Here is a 14069-nt window from a genome sequence, read left to right as displayed (position 1 = left end):
AATCAATTAGCAATTAGATAAATCAATTAGCAAAAAACCCCACACCCTATAAATGAAATGGCAAAAAGTTATGGCTATCCCTTTCAAAGTTATTTTAAGACACATACAGATCATGCAGATTCATAATGCTGCAAATACTTTATGAAAAAAACTTACCAAAAGGACGTCTGACTAAACTTCTAACAAGAGGCTGGTGATGGCATGGAAAGTAGACCCTCAGTGGAAATTTATGCTAAGACACAAAATCATTATTTTAAGAAGTTTCTGCTCAGTTTCCAAAACAAACCCACAGTGAGTAATCTCATCTAAGGCAGTAATTAACAATACAGACTAAAGCAAGAAAACAGAAAATTAACTCTTCAGTTAATTTTAGGATTTGGCATTAAAAAGGGAGATATTTAGGAAATGCTTGCTTATAAAAAGTAATTATTTATATATTTTAAAAGTATATGCATCAAAAAATATTCAGAGCATTAAGAAAATTACATTACAAGTCTTAGTCTTGTTCCCTGTAATCACGTAAGTTTTCACTCTTAATATGCAGAGCTTAAAAGAGACACTAGTTTAATTTCATTTTCCAGTGTAAACAGATTCACAGATGATATTAAACTAAGAAGTAATGACATCTACAGAATCTGAGGGTGTTGTGTAGATTATTGCCATCTGTTCAAAAATGGAAACCTAAAATTCTTAGGACCTGATCCCGCAGCAGGTAGGGCAGTCACAGATAACAGACTTGCCCTGTTTATCTGAGAACGTGTGACCGTGAACACTGCTTGTGTAACTGAGACTAGCAGTAGCACACCTCTAATCTGTTTGTTCTGCAAACGCGTACTAGAGGCACGTCTAACATGGAGCATGTAGGTGCAAGTGCAACACCAACTCCCCCTGAGACAGACAGAAAGCCAGCCAGGCCCACATGGTGATCACTGGCACAAAGTCTAGTTGGAGTCCAGCGCACAGCAGGATCAGCACTGGGCACAGACTTAATTTAACATTTTCATTAATGAAATGGATGAAGGGGCAGTGAGTTCCCTTGGCAAGTTTGGTGATGACACAAAACTGGGAGGAGTGGCTGACACATGAAAGGATTGTGCTGCCATCCAGAGGGACCTTACCAGGCTGGAGAAATGGGCTGACAGAAGCCAAATAAATGTCAACAAGGAGAAAGTATAAAGTCCTGCACCTGGGCAGGAATAACTCCAAGTACATGGTAGCAGACACCCAGCTGGAAAACAGCTTGCAGATAAGGACCTGGGGACCCAGTGGACACCAAGGTGAATGTGAGTCAGCAGTGTGCCCTGTGACAGAGCGGCGAGTGGTATTTCGAGCTGCATTAGCAAAGGATTGCCAGCAGGTCCAGGGAGGTGCTCCTTCCCCTCCCGTCAGCACTGTAAGCAGCCACTCCAGCAGCCTAACCTGAAGTCATGCCCAGTTAATGCCCAGTTAAATAAAGGGCCACAAGGATCATTAAAGGACCAGAGAACTTCTATGAGGAAAGATTGAGAGAGCCTGAAGAGAAGGCTCAAGGGGGATCTTACTGATGTATATAAACACCTAAAAGGAGGGTGCAAAACAACAGAACTAGGGTTTTCGCAGTGGTGCACAGTGACAGGATCAGAGGTAATGGCACAAACTCAAGCACAGGAGGTTTTGTCTGTATATCAGAAAACACTTCTGTAATTTATCTTTTCACTTTGTTTTTACTGTGAGGTGGCTGAGCACTGCCACAGTTTGCCTATAAGAGTTGTAGAGTCCCACCTGGACATAGACCTGGACAATTGGTTCTAAATAGCCATGATTTGGAGCTGGGGAGTTGGACAAGAGGCTATCCAGAGGTCTCTTCCAATTTGAATCTCCATATCTCCATACCATTAATCTTAGAACTCTTCTGTCTTCTTTTTTTAGGAATAAGAAGGCATTTAGCTAACAGATCACCTCTTGAAACATAGACTGGGAATATGAACTCTATAAAATGTGATAGAGCTGCGAATCCAATGAAGACTGTATTTAATAACTATTTTCTATTGGCATAGATATGCATGCATCTTATAAACAAACAAAAAGATACATTCTCTCCATTACCTTTTTTTTTATTCTGTCAACAACAGTTAAGTGAAATTACAGCACATGAATATATACATTCTTAGACAGTCTATATATCACTGGTGTAGTAAGACTCTGAAGTCTTTTTGTTGAGAGGAATTAGGCTAAATAGAAAAAATAATAATCCCCATAGTAAAGTACGCATGTAGCAAATTAACTTGCACCAAAAATTCCCAGGAAAAAGCAGCCCCTTAATACATTTAGTAGTAACCAAGACAACTCACAGCATACACTACATACAAAAACAGTATTGTGAAGTAAGTGAAAAACAATTTTCAGTATACTGTCTAGGCAAAGCCAAAAAGATTTGTCATATAAACACAACATTTTAGTCTGTTCTTTCCTCACATAAGCCATCACAAAATGGAAAACAAGATACTATCAGAAAGAACAAGTTTGGATGTGGCTGGTTATAATAACTGCCATGATGTATAATTGGAAATAAACATTGAACACAGGTTTAAAATATTTATCCAGCTATTGAAAACAAAATTCCTAGGTGAAAACCAATGATAATTCTGAAATTATCAAGGGAAAATAAACCATGAGGAAATTACAATTTCTATCAAACAGAAATATGAACTTTAACTTCATAAATTTTCAAGCAGCATGACTTAACTATCCTCAGGTCAGCTTTCACTAGCACCACAAACTTAAAGAAAATCTGCTAATACAAAACATACCCCAACAGTGATCTCAGTACACCAATTCTTAAATTTCGTCTTCAATGACTACAGAAATGGGACTTTTTCCTAAGTAGGTTTAAACCCCATATTCCATTTATACTGTTTTCAGTCTCCAAAAACATGGACGAAAAGACTATCCTAAACCCAGCAGCACAGGTTTTTCCCACTCTTCAGCTTTTTTTCTCCAAACTGTTCTGTCTAAATGGTCGACAAAGTTATTATAAAAGACAGCTATTTCTGACAACTGCTACATTGCAATAGAGAATCACTCTCCTATCACACAACCCTGTAAACTGCCAGACACAAGCCATTTCTTTTGCAAATTTTATGGACATATGTTTGCCTAGTTTTTTCAGTTAACTGTCCATAAATTCTGAAGGTCTCAGTGACCAGGTAGAACCCACTTCATCTTCTGTCTTTAATGTTTTTACCATTCTTCTACTAAATGCTGCTGGAGCACATTATGTCCTGTCAAGGGCAATCAGATAAGACAAAAAATACCTTATGAATATATGTAATGATGGTATGACCAAAGGAAAAAAAAAGGGATCTGACTGACCTAAAGTTTAGGAAGCAATCTCTACCTGCCTTTTTGCAAGCTAACTGTTAACTAAAATTACAGTTGATTCATAAACTCTGAGGCAAGTGACTTTTAATTCTATCAATGAAGATAATACCTTTATTAGAACTCCATGACTTAAACAGCATACAAGTTAAATAAAGGAAACTCAATATTTAAAACCCCTTCAGAAAAATGGGCTGTAGTCCATACTGCAATGCCAGCAGGCGAAGGACTTTCACCTTGAAGTAAACATATTACTTGCACAGCAGGATTAGCTCTTGGGTGTCTGATGGGTGTGGAATCTTCACTTTCATTCTCATCCACTGATCCCCACCTGTTGCCATGCAGTCAGGGTGGCACAAGATTATCATGCACAGCACTAATGTATTAAGCAAGATAGCTGCCTGAAGCTAGAAGACAGATTCAATCACATTGCTAATTAAAAGCCAGAATGCCACAAGTTTCAAGAAATCCCAGCCTTCTCTTAATTACCATCTCCCTCAAAAAGATGTAAAAAAATCAAAGGAACTGAAAATTTTCTTAAGTTTAAAGTGGAAGGTTTTAAGTGACAAGGTCTTCCCTAACTTACATCATACAAATTTGATTTCAAAAAACAAACAAGATGGTCAGGACGTGACCATGTGATTTGGGAATCTGAAGTCAAGTTTGCAACCTATAAGTAAAGTAAGATTTTCACAACTGTATTTTGAAATTTTTAAGGTAAGAAACTGATCTTGCTGTCATTCAAATTAGCACAAAACTAATTCTACTTAATTCAGTTAAGTAAGACCTGTACAAAAATCTGTGCAGAAGAAGAAAGACTAAGCTGTGAAATTCAAAAATTTAGACCAAGGAAAATTTCAGAGAGACCACTGATGAGGATCAGGAACTGAAACCAGTATGTATTCTGTGTCCCAGTATGTATTACCCTGTGTCTTTCACCTTCTGAACAGACAAATATGACTATTCAATATCCTTTATCCTTCTAATAATTATTTACAGGACTAGGAATGGGATTGTTATCTCTGCTTCATTTATTGTCAGAGACCCTGCTACTGCAAAAGAAAAATGCATCTAGCATTTTTCCTCCTTTTTATCAAAGATGAATGTTCCTGTTCACTCTACAGGCAGAAACCTCAGCATCAGGGGAACTGAGCCAGGAAAAAGCACTTTAGGCCGACGAACTTGAGGGTTAAGTTAGGTAAACTGCTTTTACATACTGGTTTCATGCTATAATTTTATGCGCAGGTGAAGATGTTTGAACTGAGCTTTGGCATATCTATGCAACTACAGAGGGATGCTATTATTTATATTCAGTCACCTCTCTTAAGAGTAGAATTGGGGTTTCTTCTTGCAAAATTTTGCAATTTAAAAAAAAAAAAAACACTAAGAAAGAGATCTTGACTAACCTGTTTATTTTCATCCTGATAAGCCTGAAGGAAGAGCTGTGTAAACACCTGTATTATTGTGATAACTTCTGAAGTTCCATCAGTTTCCATCAGTGCATTCCTGTGCATTGAAAAGTTAGATACGACAGATCAGATAATTAGTCTGCCCATCACACCACTGTTAACTGAATGAAAGAAAAAAGTATATTCTTTGTATGCTGTACATTCAAACTGTGTCTGAGCTCATTACACCACTGACAGAAATACTAACTTGCAGGCTTTTTAGATTTCATTGTTAGTTTTAAAAAAACCAAAACAAGAAAACCAACCTCACACACAACTCCTACAAATAAATAAGACTTAGTAAATATATACAATGTACATGCAGACACATAATTTATCCTACCTAAATAAGCATACAATTAAAAAGACTAGCAGAACTTTATTAGCCAAATTTGGCATCTGATCAGTTTATTGTGTTCAGAGCAACTACTCCCATGACTGAGTTAAGCATACTTTATAGTGTTTTGTGGCACTGCATCCCATAGGCCACTTCAGAGGTTTACAAAGGTGAGTGCTTCAACTTGCCTTCCACAGAGCAAAATAACCTTGAGCAAATGGAGCAAGTGGAGAAAAACACATAGCAGCAATTTTCATTTGAAAGACATATAGTGGAAAGGAGAAAAAATGTTCAAAGTAAGTTGCCAGTGAGATATCAGTATTAGAGAATTGTTTCATTCCTTCTGAAACATATGAAGAGCTAACATATTACTATTACACAGAAAAGTCACAAAACTACAGGCAAATATAATAACTGGTAAAAAAAGAAGAAATAGTACATGGAAACTCAAGACAGTCTAGGTGTATAGACTTCTGTGTAACTACACAAGGCAAGAAAACATAGGAAGAAAACACTGGGAAATAAAAGCAGTAAGTAATATCACTGTGATAAGATAATATAGAACAATTAATCTCAATATGCATGCAAATAGCAGGAAAAGTTATTACAGAAAGAGTCACAATGCTTAGATCCATACTTATAACAGAACACTAACCCCAAATATAAAATAAATTTTGTGCCAGCTATAGAAACGTACACAGTTTCCAAGTAAGGAAGTACATTTTCTTTATCAGCAGTTCTCTAAAATTTCACATGTGATTACAACTAGATACTAGGAATAGTATCTTAACATCTGCACACCACTTGATAATAGTTGGAAAGACGTTAGAGAAATAGAACAAAAATAAACAGAAGGCTGCATAAACCAACTGGTCTGCAAAAACCAGCTAACATATACAGCTTCATGTAAGTATCAAGAGGAGGTGAGACACAGTATTCTTAAAATGCATCAGCGTTTTAATACCAACAATGTAGAGGAACAAGCACACTAAGCAGAAACAATTCAAAGTAAAGAAAGGGAGCAGAAATGTAGGCTCAGAAAGAGGAAAACATCATTTTTAAAGACAATTTGAAACATTAATAGAAGTGCAAAGTTTTACCAGGAAATACTGTGTTGGACACAGTCCTGCATTAGCTGAGAAACCTAATTTTATCAATTTCTACTGTCTACCAAAGGGGAAGGATGAAAAAGAGTAGTGAAATTATGTGATTTTTTAAAAAAAATATTCCATATAGCATGACCTTAAACAGCTTGGACAAATTTTGTCTCCCTGTACTATCACAATTAGTCTCCAGCCTAAGACATCAGTACACATCTGCTGAAGTCATATCAACTTTTAAACGCATCTTGCTTTGGGAAAGTGATTAATCTCAACTCTTCAGAAAATGCTATCTCTATGCAGATGTGGGACCACAGCAACAAAGGACTGCCAGAGCAGTGGCTCCCAAGTGGCTCCACTCTCCCAATACAGTGGTCTACAGTTTCTATAGCCAAGCTTCTTCTGTTAGTGCCTGCACAAACCTAAATGTGCACACAGACACACAAATACCTCCGCACACATGTACCTGGGAGCCCTGTTTTCCTAAGAAAGGAAACACTTGATCAGCAAAGGATGTCAGTCACTGAATACATTGTTGTTGTATTGGAATTGTAAATACTGATAACCCCGGCAGTAGATCTACTTAAAATTAGTAAGTATTAAGTCAAATGAAAAAAAGAGAAAAGCCACTGAAAACTGAGTATAAAGGATTTGAAGCCCCCACGTGGTAACCAATACATTGGTTGCTTCAAAATAATTTTAATGCATTCAAAACCAAACTCACTATTAATAGGTGGATCAGTAGTTGAAGGCCATTAAGAGCGTATCTAACATAAATCCTGAAAAGTATAAATAAAATGTAAGAGGCTACACTGGTAAGTGCAAATGTTTTTGCTAAATGCTGCCTTCATGTTGGCATGGGCCAAGCCATTTCAGCATTTATAATTTTCACCTCAAAACTGTATTTCAACCGCAAATCTCTACTGAAGTACAAAATAAACTACAAATTTTAAAGGCTAAAATACAGTGTAGTCAACTGTACCAACAATTATGATGTAACTTTCACTTAAAATTCATAAGATTTTTAACATTTTTCATTATTTGCAGTGTACTACACGGAAAAGGACTTTAAAGCATACAGGTAAAGAAAAAGATATCCTGAAATTATAATATGCTGCGATTATAGTACTGTTTCTGCTCTTGAAGAACACCTCAATGTTTAAATGGGTCATTTAAAGCCCCTCCCACAGTAATTTCAAAACTTACTTGAAAATTTCATTTACAATTCTGAAAATAGCAGGATGGCTTGCTGCTTGTGGCTGTTGATAATCAAATAAAAAAAAAAATTAGGTATTAATAAAGAACAACTCACACAACTGTCATTGCATAATTTACAACTTAACTCATGGATGCTATTACACAGCCATTATTAAACTGTAACTCTAAGACCAACTCTCACTGAGCCCTCATATTTTCTCAGGATTAGAATTCTTAGGATTCTCCACAGCGAGACCAAGCAGGCTCAACAGCTGACAAATGCAAACACCTGGGATCCCACACTGTTTATGACAACAATCACTACAAATACTAAAGGTGGCAGACAGAAAGAACAGGTTGTTGCATGCAATTGCTAGAGGCTAGACACAGGGAGGAGATTTTCAAAAAGCTTTTCTTTCCTCTCTGCAGACAATCCTCTCAGGATGTGCTTTGAGATTCTTGCTACATTTTCAAAATTAAATTCCACAAATTAAATTGATTTTATCACCTTTGTCTTTTATAGTTCTGCATGCATTTTCATCCAAGACATTTTCTCACAGTATAATCTTTTGTGAAGTTCAGTGCTGCTAGTACAAGCTAATTGTCTCAGTGCATCAATTTTTTTTTTTAACTAGTGAAGCCTTTCACCATGCTACCACACAAAAGACTGTTTTGAGAAAGTTGTTATATTAAACATGCACTAGTAAACACACTGCTTTCTAATTTCATATTCTTAGGCTTATATAGAACACCTAGAAAAAACCCCACTTGCACATTTCTCGAAGTACTAAGTTGAAGTCTAAGTTGAAAAGCAAATCCTCACTTAGTGTCTCTGATATTAGTGCCTGAAGATTTAGTAAGAACATAGTTCTTGAACAGCCTAGAGTAAAGCATGTTTAATAAAATGCATTTTATAAACTTTAGGAAGCATAGTATTTATAAAATGGCATTTATTAATACAGCTAAAGTACATAATACAGCTTAAAGTGCACTACTGAAAACTTGTATGCATTCGCTTCAAGCTAAAAAGTACCAAGTGGAAAATAAACATAACACTGTAATAATATATATAAATTATGTTTATAAAAGTAAGCTATAATAACTATTATAACAATAGTAATAACAATTAAAATAATATCTTTTTAATTGTACTCAGGGAGAACAAGGACTTTGCTTGCTACGATCCCTACATGGTAATACTAGAAAACACACAAACGCTACTAAAAACTGCTCGGAAGAGCCGCTCCTCTCCCGCGGCTGCGGCAGCCGCACAGCGAGCAGGAGGCGGCACGGCTGCTGCTCCGCCCCGGGTCTCCGCGCCGCGGCTGCCGCCGAGCTGCGCCGGGGAGCGTGCGCCACCTCCCGCCCCCGAGCAGCAGCAGCGGCGGCTGCGCCCCAAATCCCGCCGGAGCAGGCAAGGAGCCCCCGGCATCAGACTGGCAGGAGGCACGGGCCTCTCCTTGTTTGGGGCTTTTTTTTGTTGTTGCTCGTGTTTTGTTTGTTTCTTTCTTTGCCTGTGGGAAGACTGGACTGTATCTCCAGAGCTGTCTGCTAGACCCAACCACTCTGAGGTTCTGGAGAGCAGTGGAAAGTGGGAGTATGTGTTCAGTCCTGTGGGCCGAACAGTTGATTCCATAATTCCTCCCCTGTCTTTCAGACACTCTACCCACCTTTGCACACACACTTCTCTGATGAGGAACGGACACACTGTTGCTTAAGACAGGCTGGATACAAACCAGAAAAGGTCCACCATCAGCTCACAGCGCATCAGCTCACAGATGACGATCAAATCCTAGTTCTTTTGAACAACCCCAAAATAAATGTGCTGTATACAACAATGAAAAACTCCACACGTCCTCCTGGCAGACAGCAGCAATCTAACAGTATTCACTACAAGAAATCATAGTTAATAGCCCCTAGGATTTTATCTAAATTACTGAAATCAATATGAATTTCATCACTGGTAGTAAAAAGGCAAATGACAACAACAACAACAACCAAACAAACAAATAAAAAACCACACACACACACACACAAAAAAATCCAAGCCCGAACCCCACTGTTACCTAATTTCACAAGATTTTGATCAATGGACAGTATGGAATTAATCTGCAAGCATTCAAGAACAAGAATGCTGTGATTATACAAAATTCTGCTCTGCAATTTGGAGATGCCCTTTGTGTAGCAGGCCAAGAGCAGGCAGCCCAATTCTGCTACTGCCAGGAGCAGCTCTGGAATTTGGGAGAGATTATAATTTTCAAGAGGGATTTTAATAAAATTTTCTTCTTGTTGACATTATCTCCTTATAATTTCAAAATAAAAAGGCATTTTACATTTCAATAATCTTGTCCACAACTATTCAATGCTTTCCACAGAAATCAAACCCCATGTATTGTTCAATCACTTCTAAAACATGCACAATACTGACAGCACAATACACACTAAACAAAAATATTCAAACACAGAGAACTGGAGCTGCATGTGTGGTATTACGATAGAAAAAATGTACTTTTAACATAACGTTTTCCAGACACAAGTCTAAAGAACTACACCACTTATCTAACTGTATTATTAGAAAGCAGAATCTGAAACAACTTATTTATAACACAAAGCTAGGACTGAATAAAAAATTAAGAAAAATATATCTGTATCTACAGTAAGCAAGTAAATGGAAAAAAAAAAGAGACAGCATAATCCACATTTTATTCACATTACAGAGTCCTCTGTAACAACCACAAGTAAGAATAAACATGGGGAAGTAAACATGACATAGGTCATACAGATTTGAGGTGGTAACTCTCGATTCCCGGACTCACATGCTCTTAATTGGACATGACACTTGTAGAAGTTAAGCACATCTAACTTCAGGAAACTACTACGGTGCTGTATTTCAAATGTTGTCTGCATCTTCCAATTGTGTATTTGTATTTCTGAATTTTATTTTATATTTATCAGTTTAAAATAGGAAATGTTACTTTTTTCTTACAGGAATGCCAAATGTGTTTCCATTTTGAAGAATACATTTTTTTTAAAGCACAAGCATATTTTTACAGAAGTCTTAAAAGCACCTGAATCTATCAACATTAAGAGTAATTTTCTCTATCCTTCCTCTTTTCTTCCCCCTTAATGCCTCTTTCATTGGCTCTTTACATTGGAGAGTATTTTAACCGTAGAGCTCAGGGAGAGTGGGGATAAGGCTGAGTGCCCGTGGGTGACAGTCAGAGGGATGGCCAGCAAGGCAGAGATCCTGCTGGGAGTCTGTCACAGGCCACCCAGCCAGGATGAAGTGAAATATTCTATCAGTGGATGTTTCGTGATCAGTGGCCCTTGTTCTTGTGGGAGACTTTACCAAGTCAAATGTCTGCTGGAAACTCAGCAGTGGAGAGGAGACAGTCTAGGAGGTTCCTGCAGTGTGTGGAAGGTAAATTCCAGACACAGATTATAAGGGAGCCTACCAGGGCATGCCCTGCCAGACCTGCTGCTCACAAACGGAGAAGGGCTGTGGGACATGTGGTGGTCAGAGGCCATCTTGGGCACAGTGACCATGGAATGACAGAGTTTCTCTGTTCTAAGGAAAGGATCAACAAAACCTCTACCTTGGACTTCCAGAGGGCAGACTTTGGCCTGTTCAAGACATGGGTTCAGACAGTCCCTCAGGAAACTGCCCTTAAAAACAAAGGGGTTCGGGAAGGCTGGACATGCCTTTAGGAAGGAAATTTTTAAGGCGCAGGAGCAGGCCATCTCCATGCGCCAATAGATGAGCTGGCAGAGAAGATAACTCCCCTGGCTGAGCAGGGAGCTTTCATGGAAACTCAGAGAAAAAAGGAGTCTCTTTTCTGCCTCTCCCCTTCAGAAGAAGGGGCAGGCAACTCAGCATGTCATTAGGTCATAAAGAGAGAAAACTAGAAAGGCAAAACCTCAACTAGAACTTAATTTGGCCACTGCTGTGAAAGATTATAGAAAGTGTTTTTATAAATACTCTAAGTACAAGAGGAGGGCCAAGAAAAATCTCCATCCTTTACTGGACACGGAAGGGAACAGTCCCCTGCTGGGGACGAGGAAAAAGGGCTGTATACTTAAAGCTTTCCTTACCACAGTCTTTAACAGAAAGCTGCGTTATCCTCAGGGCAGCCAGCCCCCTGAGCCGGTAGACAGGGATGGGGAGCCCAACAGACCCCCTGCAATCCGGAAGGAAGTTGTGAGTGACCTGCTGTGCCACTTAGACAATCACAAGTCTGTGCAGTCAGATGGGATCCACCCAAGGGTACTGAAGGAGCTGGCAGAAGTGCTCATTAAGCTGCTCTCCATCATTTATCATTAGTCATGGCTGAGGTCTCAGATATGTCAAGGTTGGCTGGTGTGACACCCATCTATAAGAATGGTGGAAGGGAGGATCCGCGGAACTACTGGACTATCAGCCTGACCCTAGTGCCTAGGGAAGGTTATGGATGAGGGCACCTTGTGCGCCATCACACTGTGCGCACATACAGGACAATCAGGGAATCAGGCCCAGCCAACAGGGGTTTGGGACAGGCTGCCTGACCAATCTAATTGCCTTTTATGATCAGATGACCTGCCTATTGGATGAGAGAAAATTTGTTGATGTTATCTACCTGGACTTCAGCAAAACACCTCATTGCAAGGGCACTGAGGAGCTGGAGCGAGTGCGGAGAAGGGCAACAAAGCTGGTGAAGAGTCTGGAACGTCCTGTGAAGAGCAGCTGAGGGAGCTGGGGGTGCTTAGCCTGGAGAAAAGGAGGCTCAGGGGTGACCTTATCACTCTCTATAACTACCTGAGAGGAGAGTGAGGATCAGCCTCTTCTCTCAGGAACCAGTGACATAGCAAGAGGAAAGAGTGTCAACCTGTGTGTAGATCAGGAAGAATTTTGTCAGTGAGAGGTTGGTTAAACATTGGAACAGGCTGCCCAGGAAGATGTTGGAGTCACCATCCCTGGAAATGTTTAAAAAACAACTGGATGTAGAACTTAGAGTACTGATTTAGTTGATGTGGTAGTTTCCAGTCAAAGATTGGACTCTATGATCTTGGAGGTTTTTTCCAACCCTAATGATTCTACCATTCTATGCTAACAAGGTGGAAAACAAAATTCAGCAAGAATAGATGGTTTATAAAGAAAAAGACAACAAATTTTAAGCCCTCTCAACCTATTGCACTTTTCTTGCAACACACTTTTGAAACAAATAAAACTACTTTAGAAAGCTATCTCAGAATCAAACAGAAACTAAATGACATCAATTCAATGACATCTCTTTTTACATACATGGGCTTTAAAAATCTGTGTATATACATATCTATCCATTCCTGGTAAAACATAAAATACTAGTATGTGTATTTACTGCACGTTTAGTTATTAATGCAGACATACAAATCCTGAAGTTACTTCAGAAAGGAAGACATCCACTCACCCACTCAATTTCAAAGAAGCTAAGAGACCATCTGTGATAGTCACGTCACTTGTTTTTCTTACTTCTGAGTAACTACAGAATTTCCAATATTAATTCCAGTTTAGCCACAAACACACAAACATAATAGCATGCCATATAAACATAAGGTAGTGGACCATCACACAACAATTACTCTTGGAATTAAAATATGTGAGTAGTACATACCAAGTTTATTTCATAAGAGAAGCACAGCAGTTTACAACTATCTGCATACCTTAGATCTCTGTGAGGTTTATGTACAGTATGATTACTGTGTCAAGACACTTGATTTAGATAAGTTACTCTAATAATAAAACTATGAAAGAGCTGATTGAAATTTCTTTCTTATAATGTACTATAATCAAATCACCAACATATTTCTGACTACTTGTCCTCTAAAGGTTTTCTTCCAAGTAGGAAAGTAGAAATCTAGTTTTGTCTCGTGATTCCACTATTACTATATCCATAAGGTAAGCAGATCTTACATCATAAAACACCACAATCCAACTGCCAAAAAATTCATATCCACATTCCTAAATAAATATTTAAATATCCTTTAGGCAGGTTAAATTAACATACTGATGGTTTCAAAGTGCTGACTAATTTAATGTCACACAAGTGTCTTTACAGTACCATGAACATGTTGTACAAAATATCATTATGCATCTAGACCACTATTTCAGGATCACATTATTTTCCTTCTATACTGCCTCTCTGAAGCTCCTCATCCTGTTGTTTTTCCCTGTTATGCCATCTCCCATATATGCACCCTGCCTCTTATCAATGCCTATCAATCCAGCTGCCTACTGCTCTGTTCTTTACAGCTCCATTCATTCCATTCTTTGTCCACAGGATGTCCTCTCTAAACCAGCTTTCAAAGCTGCTACACTGGTCTTGTGCATATCTTATTTTGAAAGCACAAAGTCTTTGGAGAAGAGGCAAGTAAAGACAACCTAAGTGTGCTAGCACAGTAATTTCCATTCTTTTCAGAGATCAGGATGTGATAACTGAACTGAAGCATGAACATTTTTATTAAATGATAAAAACCAACATTTGAAACAAGTATTTGCCTCTTTTTATATATATTTTAGAGTTATAACCTAGATTTAGATATCTTTTTTTTTTCCTACATTTAGATATAATTTTTTTCCTCAGCTGGTACATGGTGTAGCACCAGATACTATATAAA

General features: G+C 38.3%; 1 protein-coding gene across 6 annotated transcripts in view; it reads right to left on the bottom strand.

The window, feature by feature from the left end:
* Positions 1 to 14069, bottom strand: part of FANCC (FA complementation group C) — a 78388-nt gene that overhangs the window by 11430 nt on the left and 52889 nt on the right. For all 6 annotated transcript variants that reach the window (XM_038124214.1, XM_038124213.1, XM_038124218.1 and 3 more), the window contains 3 exons: positions 7449 to 7501; positions 4764 to 4863; positions 157 to 232 (listed from right to left, as the gene is read on the bottom strand). In XM_038124214.1, coding sequence (XP_037980142.1) covers positions 157 to 232; positions 4764 to 4863; positions 7449 to 7501 — 229 coding nt within the window. The remainder of the gene's footprint in view (positions 1 to 156; positions 233 to 4763; positions 4864 to 7448; positions 7502 to 14069) is intronic.

The sequence above is a fragment of the Motacilla alba genome, chromosome Z (genome assembly GCF_015832195.1).
Source record: "Motacilla alba alba isolate MOTALB_02 chromosome Z, Motacilla_alba_V1.0_pri, whole genome shotgun sequence".
NCBI classification, from domain to species: Eukaryota; Metazoa; Chordata; class Aves; order Passeriformes; family Motacillidae; genus Motacilla; species Motacilla alba.
The sequence above is the reverse complement of the archived record's forward strand: the minus strand, read 5'-3'. Positions and strand labels throughout refer to the sequence as shown.